Source organism: Hyperolius riggenbachi, chromosome 1 (genome assembly GCF_040937935.1).
Source record: "Hyperolius riggenbachi isolate aHypRig1 chromosome 1, aHypRig1.pri, whole genome shotgun sequence".
Lineage (NCBI taxonomy): Eukaryota > Metazoa > Chordata > Amphibia > Anura > Hyperoliidae > Hyperolius > Hyperolius riggenbachi.
This window is the reverse complement of record NC_090646.1, coordinates 450780423-450802156: the sequence shown is the minus strand read 5'-3', so window position 1 is coordinate 450802156 and position 21734 is coordinate 450780423. Positions and strand designations below refer to the sequence as shown.

The window sequence follows — 21734 nt, the reverse complement described above, 5'->3', positions numbered from 1 at the left end:
GGTAAGGGAGTTATTGAAGAATTAGGTTTTCCTTTCCTACAATGCTGACTTGCCATTTAAGAACAAGCGACACTCATGCTAACCTAGAAATAAAAAACACATATATAAGTAAATAAATACTACTTCTACTTACATAACAGATGTATTGTGCTAGCCACGTAATGATTCCTGTGAATTTTATAAAGGAAAAGCAGAAAATCCTATTCTAGGCAGTGGCCATCTTGCCAAGCTAATGCTGACATCACATCCTCCGACTCTTGTTTCCCCCTCCCTTCTCTTGCTCATTGTGTATTCATTAGCTCCCCTCCTTCCAGAGTCTTCAGTAACTCCCACTGAGGTGTATACTAACAACTGCACTGTATTATCCTCCAATCCCTGAGTCACATCAGCCTTGCTTGTAAACACAAGTATTCAGAGGGTGTTTCTGATAAGCAGCTAGATAGGGAAATAAATGGAAGAGGAGGAATATATTATAGATAAAAATAACTTCCAGCATTCAACTCTTTGACACGGTTTGGCACTAGGGCCAGCGCTTTTTAAGTATGTGATAACTACAAACCATGACAGCAGAAAAAGTTTAGCAAGTTTTGAATGCAGGATTAGCATCTTTATCACTTAATACGCTCAGACCAGTTGCTGTTGAAATTTGATTTTTATGGTGACAATACCGCTTTAACAACATTGCACTAACTAATAAAATAACTTTATATGTAAAGACTCCCTACTCTACCAGGCCTATTAAATGGTATATTAGCGCTGCGTAATATGTTGGCACTTTATAAATACAATAAATAAATAAATATAGCATATTTCAAATAGGACACTTTTGGGTATTAGTGTTGGGTATTATCTTCTGAGGCCAAAGAGGAAGGGAGGATAAAATCCCCCCAAGTCATCAAAGTGGGGTTAACACAGGAGGTAATTGGAGGTGCCAAAAAGTATAAAATACTTAAAAACAATTCAAAAGGTAGGAAAGGTAGTGACTCCTTCCCAATGAAAGTTTATTGGAAGCACTTTCATTGTGCAGGAGGTAAGTCACTACCCCTGCTAGAGAAACTAGACTTTTAGGATCTACCCTGATGGCAGATGTATATGAGAAGAACATCCCCTCTACAGATTTGATGTTTCATTCATGTCTGTTTCTACAGGAAATGCTAAATGGAAACTCTGGCTCCCATTAGGATTGGACAACTACCTTTCTTTAATTTTTATGTAAAGCTCGAATATTAGTTGCACCAGGAGAAGTATCCAAGCAAGACATACACATAAACAGGACGGCACATGTACTGCATCCATCACTTAAATCTGTTATGTTTATTCACAGATTATCCATATGCTACTTGGAAACTTTCACTGGTTTATAAACACCTCAGATGCTTTCTATGTTGGTCAGTATTTGTCCTATTGTTTTCATTAAATTGCTTTCATTAAATGTGCAAATAAAACTTCATAATTCTCACCTTTATACAACATTCTTCATTAGAGGATGATAGCAGCACATTTTCAAGCTTTAGATCTCTATGTATGACCCCATTCTCATGCAAGTACTAAAAACAAGACATGTTAACAAGATTAGTATTCAAGAACGTGATATACCAAAAGTAAATTTATTGTGAAACATTGCTTTACACAACTGGCCATCTGGGCTCAGGATGTCAACTAGCAATAGGGGATAAAAAGGTCAAGGTTTGTTAAGATAGTGTTAGGTCATGGTTAAGGTTATGTTAGGGAAAAGAACTGGGTTAAGAGCTCTTTCACATTACATAATGCTTGCAGGAGCCGATTTCCTGCAAGCGTTACAATCTGCGGCGTGTACGTTGGGATGTTGCGGTGCCACGTTGAATTCACCCAACGGGAAAACCTAGATGCCGGACGATTAAAAGCTCCCAGCTACGCGTATCGCAATGCGCTAAAACGCAGTGTTGGATGTGAAAGGTTAAATGAAAGTTTATGGACTTTCATTTTACCTTGGTTAATGCAAAGTATTGACTTTGCGTCAAAACGCCAGAAATCAGCACTGGTATGAAAGAGCCCTAAGTTGGTGCCCTTGGTGCAAATGAGAGATGTTAAAGTTTGGAATTGTTTAAAGCAAACCTCAAGCAAGGAAACTCACTTCAGGTTAGGATTTTCATTCTGCTAGTTATTCGGTACTCCTCGGGCAGCTTTCGGAACTACTCCCATCCTCTAGTAGTTCTGATGATGAGCGCATTCATATTGCGCATGCACGAGCCTGAACTCATTTGAGTGTGCAGTACAGAGGCGCTCATCTTCAGAAGTACTCGTGAATGCAAGCTCTGAAGGTTGCCCGATGAGTCCTGAACCTAGCAGGTTGAATAACTTGAACCAGGGACAGCACAGGAGCGACAGAGGACAGGGAAGGCTCTGTTATTCAGTCTTACCTCTATTTAGGTATGTATCAAATCTGAAGTTAGGTTTCCTCACTTCAGTTTCCCTTTAAATGGTGGAGATTAGGTTATCAGTAAGCCATGCACAGAAGCTAGATTAGAGCGGTCACTTCTGTCAGTGACAATTGAAGCAAACGCTGTGTGGCTGAACTGTAAAGGTGCCCAGACATATAATATGGGCAGACTGACTAAAGGGACCCATACACTCAGCCGATTGTCGGCCGATCGAAATCAATCGATTGACAAACCGATCAATTTGCGTCTGATTTCAATCGATCTGACATGTTGGAACATTTAGGCTTATCTCTTGAGATGGCTTATCATTTTGCATTGGACCTAATGGAAATCTGATGGCAACAAAATGCCATCAGATCGATTTTCAATAGATTTCATACTGAAATCCTTTGGAAATCTGTTCCTAGTAAAAAATGTTCCTAAACACATAAAATCTATCTGATGATCTATCTGCTGCTAATCTAACGAGTGTACGGCCACCTTAAGAGACAGATCTCTCTCTGATCGGAGTGATCTGTTGGCTGCCCATACACCACAGGCTGGTTCCCAATTGATTTCAGCATGAAATCTCTTGGAAATCGACCTCTGCCACTTGCAACACTGCCCCCCAAAAGTTATTGTGCGCCCCTGCTGCCCATGCATTCCAATCTCACCCTTTCCAGCTGCAGATAGTGTTCAGCTGCAGATAGTGTCCATTTGCATCCCACATGGCTGCCGCGTATAGCACATGTGTAACGTCACACACACGCCACGTACTATATGCTGCAGCCACGTGGGATGCGGAAGCAGGAGCGGCTGGAACAGGTGGGGTGATATTGCATGCCATTTCCGCTGAGCAAGTCAGCCCGAAATCCATCCAATTGGCAATCGGGCATGCACATTGCCATGCCGATTTTCATCTGATTCGATAAAATTATCGAACCGGATGGTCAATCAGTCCGCAAAATCGATAGATGTATGACCACATTAAGTAATATGAAAAAGAGGAGGCCCCAATCAGGTTTCATGTGACAGAGAGGAATATGGGACAAAATGGGGAGGACCGTAGCAGTGTGACAATTCATTGTCCAATAAGGTGGTTCGTGGTGACAGAAAGCTGCAATAGTAGATAGGTGGAGTTGGCTAAGCAGTGTGCAAGAGGAATGCAAATTACCAAAGTATAGTTAATTTAAGTAAATACACAGTTGTGTGGACAATCCCTTTCAAATGCAAGAAGATGCACAACATTTCCAATATTTCCATGTTACAATTGTATTTGGCTGTTTGCTGAAATGATGCATGGTAATTCTATAAGCAGCAATGGAGACTTCAGCATAAATGAATGATTAGGATGGCAGAGCAGAGACGGAGTTCAGTGTGGGTTTTAAGTGCTATGAAATGTCAGCTGTGATTTATGACTGTGTATATAATACATAAAAATAATGTCATTGAGATATACCTTTAATAAAAACACTGCTGTGCTTCACACAAGGGTTAGAAAAGGCTCTAGCTCTAAAATAGTTAACATTTTATTTCAGGAATGAATATTTCATTGGACTGCATGCACATGTTAGTGTGCCTGCAGAAAGCCCAAACTACAAGTACTGTTTTAAATACTACAAATAAATACACAAAAGGACAGTTAAAATGGAGAAACTGAGAGCCTAATATAGTGTAGTATGTTGAAAACAAGTGAAAAATTAAAGCGTGAGATGTAGATACTCACAAACATGGGTTACCACTTAGGCAACCACTGTATATGCAGGTGAGGAGATTAGGCCTGTCCTCACTCGGGATTAAGATGTCGCTCTCAGTAGATCGGAAAGAAGGGGGTAGGTCATCCCTCTACCAGGGGTGGACACTGTCATGATATAGCGGCTAGTTATGAGGCTGATGATATAAGGATAACAGGAACATATTCTTTCATTTTTCTGCCTGTGTTCCATGTAGGTCTGCTAGAAGGGAGCTGTTGCCTTTGATTGCTTGGGGCAAGGAAGTGGGTATTGTCTTGACCATATGAAGTACTTTGAGTTTCTGAATGCAGTTCCTCTGAAAGTGGTTCCCTGCTAATGGGATTATCTGCCTGGCTTTTTGAACTCAGGAGACGGCCCATTGTCTCAATACACAAAGCAAGCCTAGTCAGGAAAAGTCTAACGCATGTCAACTTTTGGTGAAGAAACACTATTTCACTGTGAGGAAATTAAATTATTGGTGGAGGTGCAAACTTTATCCTTATCTTTGATCAGCTAGGAAATAGGGTCAACAATGGGGTGTCGCCTGTAACATGGACTGAGGAAGTCTTTTCATGTATGTGGGCTATAGTACATTTTTTGTGGATGTTAGATCTCTGGAAATCCAATTATGACTGAGGATGTAATTAAATCTAGTCTCCCCCCCCCCCCGTCCACACAGGCTTACAGCCTCGAGGCGAATATTTCCTTATAAAAACCAGGGGACAGCTACCTCAAATCAGTCCTCTTCTGACGGTAGCTGCGGCTGGACTCCCGGCCCAAGCTAAGGGGCTCCTGATCCAATCAGAAGGGTGTCCGTCCACAGAACCCAAGTCCAAGATTCATTTATCTTGATCCCTGTGTATTTGGGTAAGCAAATTGCTTTTGTGTGTATCTTTGTAACCTCTTATTTTTGTAATTTTTATCTTTGTAACTTTTTTATTTTTTGTACATCTTCTGTATAAATTATTTTCTGCATTGTTCTATGTTTTTATGGAATATTAAATCGTTATTTAATAAGCTTGACTTCTGCGGTACTAAACTAACACTCATAGCGTAGAGGAGACTGCAGTGTAGCTGTGTATAAGTCCATGCCTAATTGTATGTTTGAGCAACACTACCATATGAAATTGTAATTGCATTGTGTGTATGGGGCACTTCTGCGCTCGACAGCCGAGTGGGAAGTCTAACAGTATCGTTCGGAACGACTGTTAGTAGGTTTGCTGCACGACAGTGTAACTTGCATTACAAATCATTGTCTGATTGTGCTGTGTTACTGTACAACTGTACTGTATGTGTGGGTGCGTGGCATTCTCGTATTCGGCCTAAGCGCAAAGCTGACCCAAATACGAAAACGCAGATTGCGTGTTTAGCCCTCGACAGCTGAGGGGACGTGTCTAGCAACGCTAGTGGTGGCAGTGGGAAGTGTTTGAGGGGTTCCAGCCTTGTTTGTAGCTTAACCTCCCTGGCGTTCTATTAAAATCGCCAGGGAAGCTGCGGGAGGGTTTTTTTTAAATAAAAAAAAAAACTATTTCATGCAGCCAACTGAAAGTTGGCTGCATGAAAGCCCACTAGAGGGCGCTCCGGATCCGCACTTTCGATCGCCTCCGGCGATCAAAAGTAACAAGGAAGGCCGCAATGAGCGGCCTTCCTTGTTTCGCTTTCCTCGTCGCCATGGCGACGAGCGGAGTGACGTCATGGACGTCAGCCGACGTCCTGACGTCTGCCGCCTCCGATCCAGCCCTTAGCGCTGGCCGGAACTGTTTGTTCCGGCTGCGCTGGGCTCGGGCGGCTGGGGGTACCTACTTTCGCCGCTGCGGCGGCGATCAGGTAGCACACGCGGCTGGCAAAGTGCCGGCTGCGTGTGCTGCTTTTTATTTGATACAAATCGGCCCAGCGGGGCCTGAGAAATCCTCCTGCGCAGGTTACCCCGAGCTGAGCTCGGGATAACCGGCAAGGGGGTTAAATAAGGTTGTTCCCCGCTTAATCTGATCAAACCCGTAGTCGGGAACCGTATACGCAGGCGTGCCGCGGGCCGGTTCCTGACAGACAGTGTCGTAGTAAGAGAAGAGAGGCGCCAGCAGGATAAAAAATGATAAAGCCTGCTTCATCAGGCAATAGCAATGTTTGTTGTCTCTTGTCCACAGTTTGTCCTCCACTTTATTGCCTGATGTAGCAGGCTGTGCCTGCAAAATGCGTTGCATTCTTGGGGTACCTTTAATAAATGTTTGTATAAATTCAGACAGTCTTTCATTTCACTGCCTCCCCAGCAACTTTTAGAATTTTTATCCTGCTGGCGCCTCTGTTCTCTTACTAAGACAAAAGGGCAGTGTTTGTTAAAAAAAACCATACAAATATAAGAATAGCTGCTGATGTCCTAAAGTATTCAAGTAAATAAACACAGAGAACATCACAAGCAATAATAGTCAATTCTAGGGATACAATCAACAGGCATAGACACAAACAGAAAAAACTCCTATCATTCAAAGACACTTTTACTGCTAAAATGTTAGGTTGAAAGTATAAACACAGGCCAGATAATCCAGTAATTCATATGACAAAAACAGTTTAATATGTCCAATGCTATCTCTCCTGCGCCCTACCAGTTTCGGCGTCTCCTGCTCTGCAGTATACTGTTCTCTTGCCACCACTTGTTATAGTGTTCAACAGGATAAGTAGCCAGAGTTTGTACATTCACCAACATTCTTATCGAAGGACATAACATGGCAAGTCTATCCCACAGAAATGGCACAATTTATGGAATGGGGAAGAGTTTCTGAGAACAAAAAAAAGACTACTGTGGGAGGGGTGTGGACAGAAGCTCCACCCAGATAGGAAGGTGGTCAGGAATTGCAGGGATAAGTGTGAATGTACCCTTATGCAGGGTTCACACTTACCATTGTGAAAAATTATATGCTTTTTTGCATGCCTGTTTTACAGTTCTAATTCACGTTCATATGTGAATTTTCATGTGCTTTTTTTTTTACCACAGCTAATGAAAGTTAATGGGGAATTGCGATGTAAGGTTTTTTTCATGCATGCGAAAACTCTACAGGGCCTCCGAGCAGTGCAGAAACTATGGAAAGATGCATATCATTTTAAAGCGCTCTTTCTCCTCTTTCCAATGATATATAAACGCTCTCTTTCTCCTCTTCCCAATGATATATAAACCGCCGCCCTACGGCTTTTAGTTTTCGCTATTTTCGCGATTGAAATTGCCGCGGCTTCAATAGCGAAAATAGAGAAAACTAAAAGGCGTAGGGCGACTATTTAGGTGTCGCCAGAAAGAGGAGAAAGAGCTTTAAAATGATATCCATCTTTCCATAGTTACATTGTATTACACAGGGCGACTTTTTCCTAAAGTCAGCAGCTCCATTCTGCTGAATGTAGCTGCTGACACTGGGGAAACTGTCGTCCTGTGTAATACAAGTAACTATGGAAAGATGGATATCATTTTAAAGCTCTCTTTCTCTTCTTTCTGGCGACACCCAAATCGTCTCCCTACGCCTTTTAGTTTTCTCTCGCGAAAATAGCGAAAACTAAAAGGCGTAGGGCGGCGGTTTATATATCATTGGAAAGAGGAGAAAGAGCTGCATCTTTCCATAGTTTCTGCACTGCTCGTAGTCCCTTTAACCAATTTTCGCAATTTTTAGCAGAAGTGCAATATTCATCTGTGTTTCATTAAATGGGCAGCAAATGCGTTTTTGCATTATGCTTACAGTAATTTTCGTGGGCAAGACTGTGGTTGTTAGAACGCATGCTAAATTCTTACCACCTACGCCATCATACCATGCAGACAGTGAGGCATCCAACACATTTTTGTAACTGGGAAATCGTTGTATATGTCAGTGATTCGCCAGATTTTTATTAGACCAGGATTGCTCGTTTCTAATGAGCCTCCATCTGGGTGGATATGTGAAACCACTTAGAACAGTCTGGATGATCTCAACCTATATATTCAGAAATAAATATTCTTGTGAAACTGGGGGGTATTAACCATTTACACGATCCTTTATTTAGCCGGGAAAAATTGTACTCCTGAGGTAGTGACCGTTACTTGTTATAAGGTTCACGAAACGCGTTGAGAAAAATCAATAATTATCTCGGCAGGCATTTGACAGTATTGAATTATGATGTAAAATTGACTCAAATATTTATTGTCCCTAACAGTATATCTGGCAAAACCGTGTTAGGCCTGGGCGGTAACATAGGGATTTTATTCCATTGTAAAAGCACCCATATTGGGTTGATTTTATTACTACTGTAATAATTGTTAATTTATACATTCTGTGATGGTTTTGTTTAAGAATAAAAGTGTATTTGTGTGTTTCTAACATGTTGTAATAAAGTGTGATTTTATTGGTTATCGGATGATTTGACTCAATACTTACCTACTTAACCTTGGATCTATCTAAATAAGTTTGATTTCCCCCGAAAAATTCCTTAATATCAAGATTAAGATCTTGTTTGGGATACAGAGTTATCAGTTATATGAGAAAATACTAGTTATTGCTTAACCCATGTGATCATTTGATCGAAAATATTGGGTGGTCTTGGTTCAAGACTGTGGTTGTTGCTTGGCATCACCATGTCATTTTGTTTGCAAGGTTCATAAATAAATCTGTATGAGGTGGCTCTAGCATCCAGCGTAGGATATCTGTGCGGTAGGAAACAACTGACAAAAGAGCTCCTGACCAGATCATTTGCTATTACCTTAGCTATTATTAAAGTAAACCTGAGATGAGGAAAAAAATTGTTATATACATACCTGGGGCTTCCTCCAGCCCCCTTCAGGCTGGTCGGTCCCTCATCTTCCCACGCTGCCTGGAACCTCTGATAGGTGGTCTGGTAATGTTGCAAGTTGGTGAGTCCCATCGCCAGGAGAGTTGTGCGCCTGCCGAAGCGTGACAGGGGAGCGGGTGCTGCCGGACTGCATTGACTTGCGGAATTATCGGGCTACATAGCGGAGGATCCAGGCATCGTGGGAAGACAGTGAGACCAATCAGCCTGAAGGTCTCAGGTACACTTTAAGGAAAACATCTCTGATGTCTGATGTTGAAGTCAACACACAGACATTTATTTTTTTTGGGTGCACCAAGTCTAATATCTTGATACACAAGTCTAAAAGATAACAAACATACTTGATATATGAAAGTTGTGTGATAACAGAGGCGCCAAATTAGAGTAAAATTATTAAAAACAGTTTAAAAGGAGGGGGGTTTGGTGGTTACCACCCTCAGGTATATAATGACCAGCCAATGAGTCGTTATATATAAACAATATAATTTATTATGAGATCTCCAGGCAAGCAACGCGTTTCACGGGTCAAAATGCCCGCTTCATCAGGCAATCAATTTGCAGATACACTAAAGAGACAGAGACAAAAATAATAGAAGAAATACAATATACCAATGGACGCCAGGTACTTAAAATCCTGAACATTGTCAACATCAAAGTGGTTCGTAATGTACACAGTTAGGTGCCAGACACTTTTTTTGACAATTTTGCACTAGATCGTGTGAAGGTATATTGTAGTAAGGTGGACACATATGTCCATATAAAACTGCGAAAGTTCTGTATTAATACAAACACCTATGAAGTACCTATAAAAATTGGACTAATAACATATACTCTTGTTGCATAGCGACTGATTCAGTGATAAACAGCTCATCAGGATACATAAACAGTTGTATGAATAGGCGGAATTCATTTGCCATAGAACTTATTTAAACTATTCGGACTAACACATTGAGACCCTATAAAGTGCACAGTGCATGAATATAACGCTACAAGATGTAGAACAGGAAGGATGGTAGAACATTGCCTATATAATAAGTTAGAGGAAGGACAACACAAGATTGCGATGTCAGTACTCACCGAAGCTGTATCAATAATTGGGCCCAGCGCCAACTGTGAGAAGGTATTGCAGCTGATTGGAGTTATAAAGACGCTGGATGCCAGCATAGATGGGTGTCTGACCCGGAAGAGCAGCCCGCGGCTGCTTCCGGTAGTAAAAACTGATGAACGGGCGGCCAGAGGTGACGCTGACGTCACGCCGCAATGTACGCATGTAGGGGGTAAATGCGGATCTACTATCGCGTCCCCCCGGGTTACAACGTGAGGAGAGGCTGGTGCATGCGCACTCTGTATTTAGAGCTGGCGCCGTCATGTTGGTGTGAGTGGTTTGTGTGCCAGTATTAGTTTCGCTCCCTGCGGGGTGATTTAAATGGAGATATATATATATGGGACATTAGGGATAGTGAATATTGCTAAAAAGGACAGGCAAAAACATTCTATAAACATAAATTATAAATCTGTAAGTAGCGTAGAGAATGTGTTTGCATGGGGAATTATTGATAATGTGATGTTGCCATCTCATGGTCAGTTATATTAAAGCAGCATCACCTAAAAGTGAGTTTATGTATATTTTCATATTATATTTAGCTGTATTTGTACAAGCCTCAGGGAAATGAAAAGGGGAGAAAAGGGCAAAAAAAAGGGGGGGGGGGGGGGGGGGACGAAAAAAGGAAAAGAAGAAAATAAAGAAAGAAAAAGAGAGCAATAAGAAAAATTGAGACAACAATTAAGACAAAAAAAGACAAAACAAAACTTTTTTTCAAAGATTACACATACCATAAAATATGTGAGATCACTTACTCGATGATTGCCAGAAATCGTAGTTATAAAGTAATTATTAAAAAGGTTATTAAAAAAAGAATTCTAAAAATATATAAGGGGAACGATAAAAGAGAGGACTGATGATCTGTAAAAAGTTAGATTTAAAAAAGTTTTTCTAACACTTCATTCAGACCCTCAGGGGCCAGAGTTCTGAGTGTCTGTATCCAGAACATCTCTTTGTTCTTCAAAGCCTCAAAAGTATTATTTGGTGAATGAATGGAATCTATTAGAGTGATGGTGAGTGACTGGGGATCTCCCTTGTGATACGTGCTGAAGTGTTTGGAGATACTATGTAGGGGGTAGTGCTTTAATATATTTCTCTTATGCTGTCCTATCCGGCTACGGACTAGTTGGGTGGTGCGGCCAACATACTGTAGATTACATGGGCATGAAATGACATAGGCCTCAATTCACGGAGCATTATCAAACGTTTATCAAACACTTTATCAAACGTTTGATAATTTACCTCATGGGTAAAATCTCACTAAGGTGTTATATATTTGTTGAACGTTTTATCGGTAAAACATTCAATAAATATATAACACCTTAGTGAATTTAAAATGAGATTTTACCCATGAGGTAAATTATCAAACGTTTGATAAAGTGTTTGATAAACGTTTGATAATGCTCCGTGAATTGAGGCCACAGATGACGTTTCTAGAAGTACAGTCGATATGTTGTTTGATGGTGAATTCAGTATTGGTGGTGTTAGATTTAGACATCTGAGTGGTTGTGATAAACCGACAGGCTGTACAACGCTAGTGCCGGCATGGATGGGAGCCTGGATTGGTAGAAGTGGTTGTATATACTGTCTTGGATTGTGTGTGTTTAAATTTACTGGGAGCTCATCTTCATTTGGAAGGGCAATCATACAGACATCCACAAGTTCCTCGAATATCTAAATGACAATCCGGCAGGTCTCTCATTCACTTCCCAACATCATCCCAATTCGATAGAATTTCTCGATTTGGTTCTGTACTCCACTAACAACACCATAAAGACAAAAACACATTTCAAGAAAGTAGATGCCAATAGTTTTATACATTTCGACACCTTCCACCATCGACCTTGGACCACCAATACCCCCTACTGCCAATACAAAAGAATATATCGTAACTGTACAGAATTATCAGATTTCTATACACAATCACAGACCCTTACTAGAAAATTCATTGAACGTGGTTATCCGAAAAAGCTTATCAAGGATGCCAAATATAAAGCAACCAAGATTCCAGCCACCACCCTCGCAATTGACCATCCCACCACAGCAACGTCCTTTCCACCTGCAGGGCAGGTGCCCAGGTGAGACTGAATAGGAAAGGTCTTAGGTCAGCCATCCCATCAGTCCTGCTGTCGAATGTGTGCTCCCTCCCGAACAAACTAGATGAACTCCGACTCCTCAGCGGAAAGATGGAGCTCTGCAGAAGCACCCCAATCCTCTGCTTCATAGAAACGTGGCTGCATGATGACATCCCAGACAATGCCCTTCACCTTCCAGACTTCAGCCTCATTCAGGCAGACCGCGACCCCACTCTCTCGGGTAAAAAGAAGGGTGGTGGCATCTGTTTTTACATCGGCCAATCATGGTGCCCCAACTCATCAGTACTAGCCAGGAAGTGCTCCCCCGAACTTGAACTTCTAATTGTCAACTGCAGGCCAAAATATTCGCCCAGGGAGTTCTCCTCCTACGTCTTTGTTGGTGTGTACATACCACCTGATGCCGATGTTAGACATGCCCTGCGCGACCTCAGCGATACCATCACAAAATGGGAGTCAACCCTTCCCGACTCGCTGTTCATCGTATTGGGCGACTTCAATAAGGCTAACCTCCGCCAGGAGCTTCCACCAGCATGTGACCTGCCCCACCAGGAATCAGAACACTCTTGATCATTGCTACACAGGGCTGGAGGATGCCTACAAAGCCATACCAAGGGCAGCGCTGGGCTCCTCGGACCACTCTCTCATTCACCTGATCCCCACCTACAGGAGGCGCCTGGATTCAGCCAAACCTGTTCTCAGGTCCACCAGAGTGTGGTCCAGCGAGGCCAAGCTCCAACTTCAGGAATGCTTCGACTGCACTGACTGGAAGGCCATGGAAGCTTCAAACCTTAACGAGTGGGCGGACAACATCTCTTCATACATCATGCTTCAGGAAGCATGCCCCCCCCCCCCCCCCCACCGATATTTATCAACGGCACTGAGGTCGAAAGAGTAACCAGCGTTCGCTTTCTGGGCACCACCATCTCCAAAGACCTGAGCTGGAAGGCAAACACAGCCGCGACCCAGAAGAAAGCCCAGCAGAGGCTCTTCTTCCTCCGCCAATTGAAGAAGTTCGGCATGGCACCAGAGCTACTGACGTGTTTTTACACAGCCACCATCGAGTCCGTCCTCTGCTCCTCCATCCTAGTCTGGTACGCTGGCTCCTCCACTAGGGACAGATACAAACTTCAGAGGGTCATAAAATCAGCAGAGAGAATCATCGGCAGACCTCTCCCTCCGCTTGCCCACCTCCACAACGCCAGACTACGCTCAAAAGCACTGAGGATTGCCGGCGACCCCTCTCACCCGGGCCAGCGGTTCTTCTGCAGACTCCCGTTAGGCCGTAGGTTTTGGTCCATCGCCACCAAAACCTCAAGGCACAGGAACTCTTTCTTTCCCTCAGCTGTCACCCTCCTGAACTCCCTGTAGGTCATTCCATCCCCTCCACCACTGCATTCTGAACTGCACCTTGCCGCCCTTTTAAGTATCTGGCGTCCATTGGTATATTGTATTTCTTCTATTATTTTTGTCTCTGTCTCTTTAGTGTATCTCCAAATTGATTGCCTGATGAAGCGGGCATTTTGACCTGTGAAACGTGTTGCTTGCCTGGAGATCTCATAATAAATTATATTGTTTATATATAACGACTCATTGGCTGGTCATTATATACCTGAGGGTGGTAACCACCAAACCCCCCTCCTTTTAAACTGTTTTTAATAATTTTACTCTAATTTGGTGCCTCTTATCACACAACTTTCATTGATCTAGTCCACCCTTGGTGGAGGGGTGCATCCCCATTTTCTCCTGTCTACAGAGAGCGACTTCTTAATACCTGAGTGGGGTCAGGTTACAATTCTCCCCACCTGCACTTCCAGTGGTTGCCTTAGTGGTAACCCAGACTTGTGAGTATATTACTTGTCGTTTTGTCTTTTTCCATTTTTATCCGGACATACTGCACTATATTGGGCTCTTGGTTTCATATCTTTACATTTTTCTAAACATACTTGATAGTATTTTCTGACTAAGCAAGGTTTGTGCTTTTGTGTGTGGATAGCTTATAGAACAGAAGCCCTGCAGCTTATGCAGCATACATCACAATGCAGAAAGCTATCATAGGAATCAATACAGGGAGTGCATTTAGCATATTACATCTTGTTATGGTTTATCCTAAGTATATCAGGGATGAGCCAATTACAGAATGGCTTGAAAATTACTGCAGCAATCATCAAGATACAATCAAGGAAGCAAAAATAAGAGTGCTACTGCAGCAGTGCTACTGCTGATACGACTAATTCCATCATACACTAAATATATGCGTGTGATTCACTGAGGGGTTACAGAATTGTGGATTTTAGCATTCTGTAACATTAGCAGAGTTATTACCTCGACAGCAAGTAAAATCTGATAAAAATACAGTTTTGCTGTTGATTCTTTGAGCCTGGATGTGACCACCCTGTCAAACAATTCTCCTCCTTCCATTCTAAAAAACAAAACAAAAAAAAACAACCAGTTACTGAAACACCCATCTATAACAAATCAACCCATCTATAACAAATCAATACAAATGATTAAATAGCATAGCAGAACTAAAAAGCGTGACACTTTCATCTTCAGCTACATCAGCACAGTTAAAAAGTGCAATCATTCAAAATAACTTTCCTAGAAAAAGGGAGAGGCAGTAAATGCTCGATTAGATCTGGTCCCTTTCACACTGTGGGGTAAATGTAGTAAATGCTTTAACCTCTTGCCGTCCATGTCACGCCAATGGGCATGGCCACGGCGGCAGCCCCAGGACCGCCTAACGCCAATTGGCGTAAAGTCCTGGGGCTCTGTTTTGCAGGAGATCGCACGCAGGCTGCGCCCGCATCTCCTGCTTGGGGGGCGGAGCTCCGCCCCGCCTTCAGTCTCTGAGCGGCTATTGCCGCTCGGGAGACTGTTAGACGGCGTGATCGTCGCCGTCTATTTACACTGGCAGTGCTGCGATCAGCAGCAGCGCTGCACTGGGGACAGCCGTGTGACACGGCTGTCCCCCTGGGGGACAAGAGAGCGATCGGCTCTCATAGGCAGAAGCCTATGACAGCCGATCGCCGTAATTGGCTGGCTGTGGGGAGGGAGGGAAGGGGTTTAAAGTAACAGGCTTTTAAAAAAAAACAAAAAACGAAAATATTGATTATAAAAAAAAATAAACATGGGGGGAGCGATCAGACCCCACCAACAGAGAGCTCTGTTGGTGGGGAGAAAAAGGGGGGGGGATCACTTGTGTGCTGTGTTGTGCGGCCCTGCAGCTTGGCCTTAAAGCTGCAGTGGCCAATTTTACAAAAAATTGCCTGGTCACTAGGGGGGTTTAGCCCTGCAGTCCTCAAGAGGTTAAGCAGAATTACATGCATAAAGTCTTACCGCATGATGAGTAGAGCAGAATGCAACACATTACAAGCAATGCATTACACTCTACTCATCGTGTGTAATGTAGTGTTTACGCATGTAATTCTGCTTAACGTAGTTTACCGCATACACCTCTGTGTCAGGTGTGTTGCATCTTTATGCAGCAAGCATGCTGCATAAACATGGATACTGGGAGGTCCGCGCATGTGAAGAAGATCCAGACTGAACGTGACTGAGCCCATTACCGGGGCTGAACGGCAGACCGCAGGAGGACGGTGTGGGACTCGAGTGTTTATGCTGCTGGAGGAAGCTGCAGTGAGTATCAATCTTCTTTTGCCCACAGCTCTGGTTTATTTTAAAAGGAACCTGAACCGAGTAAAATTATTTGAAGAGACACTGTAGTCTCGGTTTTTTAAATGTAATCCTGTTCCAGCCAGAGTCGTTCGTAGCAGCAGGGAAGCAGAGCGGGAACACTGCAGAAATTGCTTCTGCCAGCACCCGCTCTGCAGGAACGAATGTCACAAATCCCTGCAACAAACGACTCTGGCTGCATAGCGTGCCCCCCAGCTGACAAAAGTCAATAGGAGATGGGTAGGGGGAGGAGCCAGAGCCTTAATAGAAGAACGGAGGTGGCAGAATTCAATACATTTCACAAATTGGCTGCAGTGCCCCCCCCCCCCACACAAGCAGAAAGATATATAAAATGTCTCATCTCTGTGGCAAAACAGCAGGCAGTGTAGATGCGAATAACTATGCATTCATCAGGTTCTCTGGTGTTCATAGGTATCAAACACTGGGTAGTTATGTCTTATAACAGAGAATGCCTATTTCCGTGGCATAAGATGCTACTGCTACGATTGTCGGTTTGGGGCGTTCATATTGTAACCAGTTAACCAGTGATGGTCCCGCTCGTTTTTGAGTGGTTAAAATAAATTCAAATATAGAATTCTAAAAGAGAACGGTTATTATTTATTACTAGTTAGCGCTGATGCTCCTGGGCACATGACATGGGGAATGTTGCTTTTGACAGTAAATGTTTTAGGATAGGGTTCAGATTTCCTGACTTTCTTATCTCAGTTCTCTGAAGATTGGATCTTGGATTTAGATCTGGCAAGCCAGGAGAGGGTAATGGGATTATTGCCTCTCTATACAGGGAAAGTTTTCCAACTCTGCATAGGGAAAGTGTAAAAACTTTCTGACACACCTTCTACAGACACAAGAAAACTCAAACTTAAGGAGAACTCTGGTGCAAGCCTTTCTGCCTGTACCTTCGTGCAAATGGCAAATCCATCACAGCTACTATTGGTCACTATGCCTTTTTGGCCAACCAACATCCATTGTTGAGAAAGGGTTAAATGAATCTTTGTAGTAAGGTTACCTTTGGTTTCTAACCTCCCTGGCGTTCAATTTTCCCATGATTTCTGTGCAAAAAGTGATAAAATTAATTTTTATAACTTTTTTTCCTGTAACTTGCCAAAATGTCTCAAGCAAGAGTCTAGTATACAGTGCAGGAGAGCATTGATGTGTATGCACCAGGGCCGGCTCTAGGCAGGGGCGAGAGGGGGCGGAGCCCCCTTAAATAAATGTTGTGCCCCCTCAAATATCTGGGCGCCCGGCGCACGCAATGAGACCCGATCTCTCACTCTCCCTCTGCCACCAGTTTTCTTTTGCTGCGCAAAAACGGCAGCCCAGGCACGCAGAGAGAGAGATGTCAGTCTGGGTGTCAGCTGACAGGCAGCACAGCAGTCACATGACTGCTCCTCTGATTATGCAGATCAGAGAGGCTGTTTTGCTCTGCCCCATTCTGCTCTACTGTGCCGACACAGATTGAAAGAAAGAGCGGGAGCCGGACACGGACAGCTTGGTTATGATGAGGCTGGAGAAAGAAGGAGGCAGAGCTGCTTCTGATGCAGAGCCTCCAGAGAAACAGTAAGTTTGCCTGTAGCTAGAGATGATGGGACTTGGATCCCATGTGCACAGCAGGGAGGAGAGAGCTGCTCCAGCACGTGGTGGTTTGAATCAGTTTTGCAGCCGTGTTTCTCTGCTCCAGCCTCCAGGTTCATCTCTACACTGCTGCCAGGAGGGTATTCTGCTGTGCTGTCTCCCTCCCTCAATGCTCTGTCCCTTCTTCCTCTGTCAGCCCATCTGCAGATGTTACCCTTCCCCCTCCCCTCGCTGTCCCCTCCATGCAAACACTCTCCTATCTCCCAGCAGAAGCTGACAGGTCTGTTCTCCTATCTCACATTTACACTTTTTCTTGCCTGGAGACTTTGCTAACCCACTATTTTTCTTTTTTTTTTCTATTAAATTTCATGTAGATATTGTGATTCATTAATTGCACTAGTCTAGTGAAAATTTCTAGTGAAACATTGCTGCAGTACGATTATTTTGTGGTGAAAAGCTGGCCACATTATGATTATTTTATGGTAAAACACTGCTCCACTGCTTGCATTTCATGTGTCAGAGGTAATTGTTCTTGCATTCATGTGTCGGAAGTAATAGTTCTTGCATTTCATGTGTCGGAGATAACGGTTGATGCATTTTATGTGTCGGAGATAACGGTTGTTGCATTTCACGTGTCGGAGATAACGGTTGTTGCATTTTATGTGTCGGACATAACGGGTTGTTGCATTTCACGTGTCGGAGATAACGGGTTGTTGCATTTTATGTGTCGGAGATAACGGGTTGTTGCATTTTATGTGTCGGAGATAACGGGTTGTTGCATTTTATGTGTCGGAGATAACGGGTTGTTGCATTGCCGCCTCACTGTTGCGCGTTACATTACAGTTAGCCCCGCCCACATGATGTCATGACCACACCCACTTTTCGCCGCGGCGCGCTCCGCACTAGCGTTACTGACCTAAAATTTTCTTGAACATGATGCCCCCTTCATATTTCCGACTGCCCCCTCATATGTGCCTGTCTAGAACCGGCCCTGGTATGCACGTTTATACTGTTCACAGCATGTTTTGTATGGACGGATAATCTGTCAATACCGCTAGGGAGGCTTTAATAGTGCTTTTGTAAGTCTTACTTTTGACACAGTGTACATGTCCATGTACACAGCATTCTATGAAGAAATTACTTCTGGGCTTCTTGCAGCAAAGAAACATGATGCTCAATCAGGAGTAGGGAAAGTTGCAGGAGCATGCCATTTCCCCTATTGGAGCTAATTGTAGCTTCTGATGAACAGAGAGTCATGGAGGTCTGCAGTTTATGCTCATTGCAATGGCATCCTGCATGGCTATTGCAGCCGTACCAATGTACTAAACTGAAAGACAGACAGCCCAGTATGTGTTCAAACCTGACAATGAAAAAGCAATATCGGCTGCAGCTGAGAGCCACGCAGTATCCACAAGCCTCAGGTTGAGAATGATTTACCTGGAAAATTGGTTCTTTGGTCTACAGAACAAAACTAGCTGTGAACATCAGGAGTAGAATATGGCAGAATTAATGCTTTCTATAATACTTACAGCTCCAGAACGATGTAAAAATGGTCAGTCGAGTCAAAGAAGTTCTCAATCTTAATAATACAAGGCTGCAAAAAAATATGAATTTTAATATTAAACCAATTATTTGTTTGCAGTTTTTTCTTTCTTTTACACTGACAATGAATCACATGCTGTATTTTTCCGTCAAGCAATTGCATTATGTTGTACAGAAAAACAGCAACTCCAGATTACAGTATGATTTATTTTAATAAATTAAAGTGCAGTTACTACAGAATGCCTTCATTCTAACTACTACTTGGGGACAGTAGGTAAATGGCAGATCAGGAGGCTTCCATCTCTGATCACAGTAAACTCTGACAACACCATAGGAAATGCTGTAATTTAGCAATCTAACTCCCTGCTGACAGAACAGGAGCCAATTTCAAGTACAAGTCAGTAACAGCAATTACTATCCCATATCAGCTGCTGCATTTCTCACTCTCCCTGTCTAAGAGCTAAAGAGAAACATGGGAGAATTTTCTTTACCTACCGTACTTAAGATTTAGATTTCAACTCCCTGCCGCCGCGCTCCCGCCGTTCGTATTCCTATCTCCACACCGCAGCTCACTTGCCCTGCTGTCTCTATGATGGCAGAGCTGATTTCATTGGCACCTGACCCTGTCTATCAATGTAAGCAACTCCCATGACTTACATTGATAGACAGGGTCAGGAGCCAATGAAAACAGCTCCTGACCGGCTTATAAAACTCTGCCGTCAGTGGGTGGCCTGATGTTCCCGGCACGCGGTGTAGACAGAGGTTGCGGCAGGTATGTGCAGAGATTTGTCAGTATTCTGCCGTTTCTGGTTCAGCAGAGACCGCTGGTACTTAAGTAGTTAAAAATATTTATTGGTATTAAAAGGTGCCTGGACTATGCATAAATCCAAAAGGTGGGCATACTTGGGGCTTCTTCAGTGGCCCTTATAAGTTCCGCTTTGAGGCTTCTCAGTTTTGCCGGCCTACCTCTGTCTTCATGCATCCCCCCTCTCATTCAAAGCTTCCACTGAGCAGGAGCACATGCTTCTTTGCGCTCTCTTTGATCGCACTCCCGAGCAGCGGTGCACAGCAGTGGCGGCCACTGCTGCTCACCCTGTGCACAGCTGTGGGGAAGCCCGCAAGAAGAGGGTGCGCAAGTGGGCAGAGCATTTGCTCTTCACAGAAGAATGAGGGTGGGGAGCTCAAGGCACGAAATGGAATGGAGTTTGGTGAAGGGCAGCTGAGATTATGGAGGCACTGAGTAAGCCACAATTATGGCCACCTCGTATAGTTATCATCAGTTTAAGTGTGCTTTAAAGGGACTCCGAGCAGTGCAGAAACTATGGAAAGATGCATATCATTTTAAAGCCCTCTTTCTCCTCTTTCCAATGATATATAAACCGTCGCCCTACGCCCTTCAGTTTTCGCTATTTTTGCGATTGAAATTGCTGCGGCTGCGCTTTCAATCGCGAAAATAGAGAAAACTAAAAGGCGTAGGGCGACGATTTAGGGGTCGTCAGAAAGAGGAGAAAGAGCTTTAAAATGATATCCATCTTTCCATAGTTACACTGTATTACACAGGGCGACTTTTTCTGCTGAATGGAGCTGCTGACTTTGAGAAAAAGTCACCCTGTGTAATACAATGTAACTATGGAAAGATGGATATCATTTTAAAGCTCTCTTTCTCCTCTTTCTGGCGACACCTAAATCGTCGCCCTACGCCTTTTAGTTTTCTCTATTTTCGCGATCGCAGCAGTTTCAATCGCGAAAATAGCGAAAACTAAAAGGCGTAGGGTGGCGGTTTATATATCATTGGAAAGAGGAGAAAGAGAGCTTTAAAATAATATGCATCTTTCCATAGTTTCTGCACTGCTCGGAGTCCCTTTAAGAAAAAAAAAAAAAAAAAAGAGACTGATGTGCTTTTAACCACTTGAGGACCACAGTCTTTTCGCCCCTTAAGGACCAGAGCCTTTTTCTCCATTCAGACCACTGCAGCTTTCAGGGTTTATTGCTCGGTCATACAACCTACCACCTAAATTAATTTTACCTCCTTTTCTTGTCACTAATACAGCTTTCTTTTGGTGCTATTTGATTGCTGCTGCGAGTTTTACTTTTTATTATATTCATTAAAAAAGGCATGAATTTTGTCAAAAAAAAAAAAATGACTTTTTTAACTTTCTGTGCTGACATTTTTCAAATAAAGTAAAATTTCCTATACATTTGAGCGCGAAAGTTATTCTGCTACATGTCTTTGATTAAAAAAAAAAAACATTCAGTGTATATTTATTGGATTGGGTAAAAGTTATAGCGTTTACAAACTATGGTGCCAAAAGTGGATTTTCTTATTTTAAAGCATCTCTGACTTTTCTGAGCACCTGTCAGGTTTCATGAGGTGCTAAAATTCCAGGATAGTATAAATACCCCCCCAAATGACCCCATTTTGGAAAGATTCACAAAGAGGCATGGTGAGTTCATAGAAGATTTTATTTTTTGTCACAAGTTAGCGGAAAATGACACTTTGTGACAAAAAAAAAATTCAATTTCTGCTAACTTGTGACAAAAAAAAAAAAATGAAATCTGCCACGGACTCACCATAGCCCTCTCTGAATACCTTGAAGTGTCTACTTTCAAAAATGGGCTCATTTGTGGGGTGTATTTACTGTCCTGGCATTTTGGGGGGTGCTAAATTGTAAGCACCCCTGTAAAGCCTAAAGGTGCTCATTGCACGTTGGGCCCCTTAGCGCACCTAGGCTGCAAAAAGGGGTCACACATGTGGTATTGCCGTACTCAGGAGAAGTAGTATAATGTGTTTTGGGTTGTA

General features: G+C 43.0%; 1 protein-coding gene across 4 annotated transcripts in view; it reads right to left on the bottom strand.

Moving 5' to 3' along the window:
• CHEK2 (checkpoint kinase 2) overlaps nt 1-21734 on the bottom strand; it is an 81109-nt gene that overhangs the window by 9661 nt on the left and 49714 nt on the right. For all 4 annotated transcript variants that reach the window (XM_068238733.1, XM_068238734.1, XM_068238735.1 and 1 more), the window contains exons 8-10: nt 18922-18986; nt 14450-14546; nt 1461-1547 (exon numbers count right to left, since the gene is read on the bottom strand). In XM_068238733.1, the coding sequence (XP_068094834.1) occupies nt 1461-1547; nt 14450-14546; nt 18922-18986 (249 nt within the window). The remainder of the gene's footprint in view (nt 1-1460; nt 1548-14449; nt 14547-18921; nt 18987-21734) is intronic.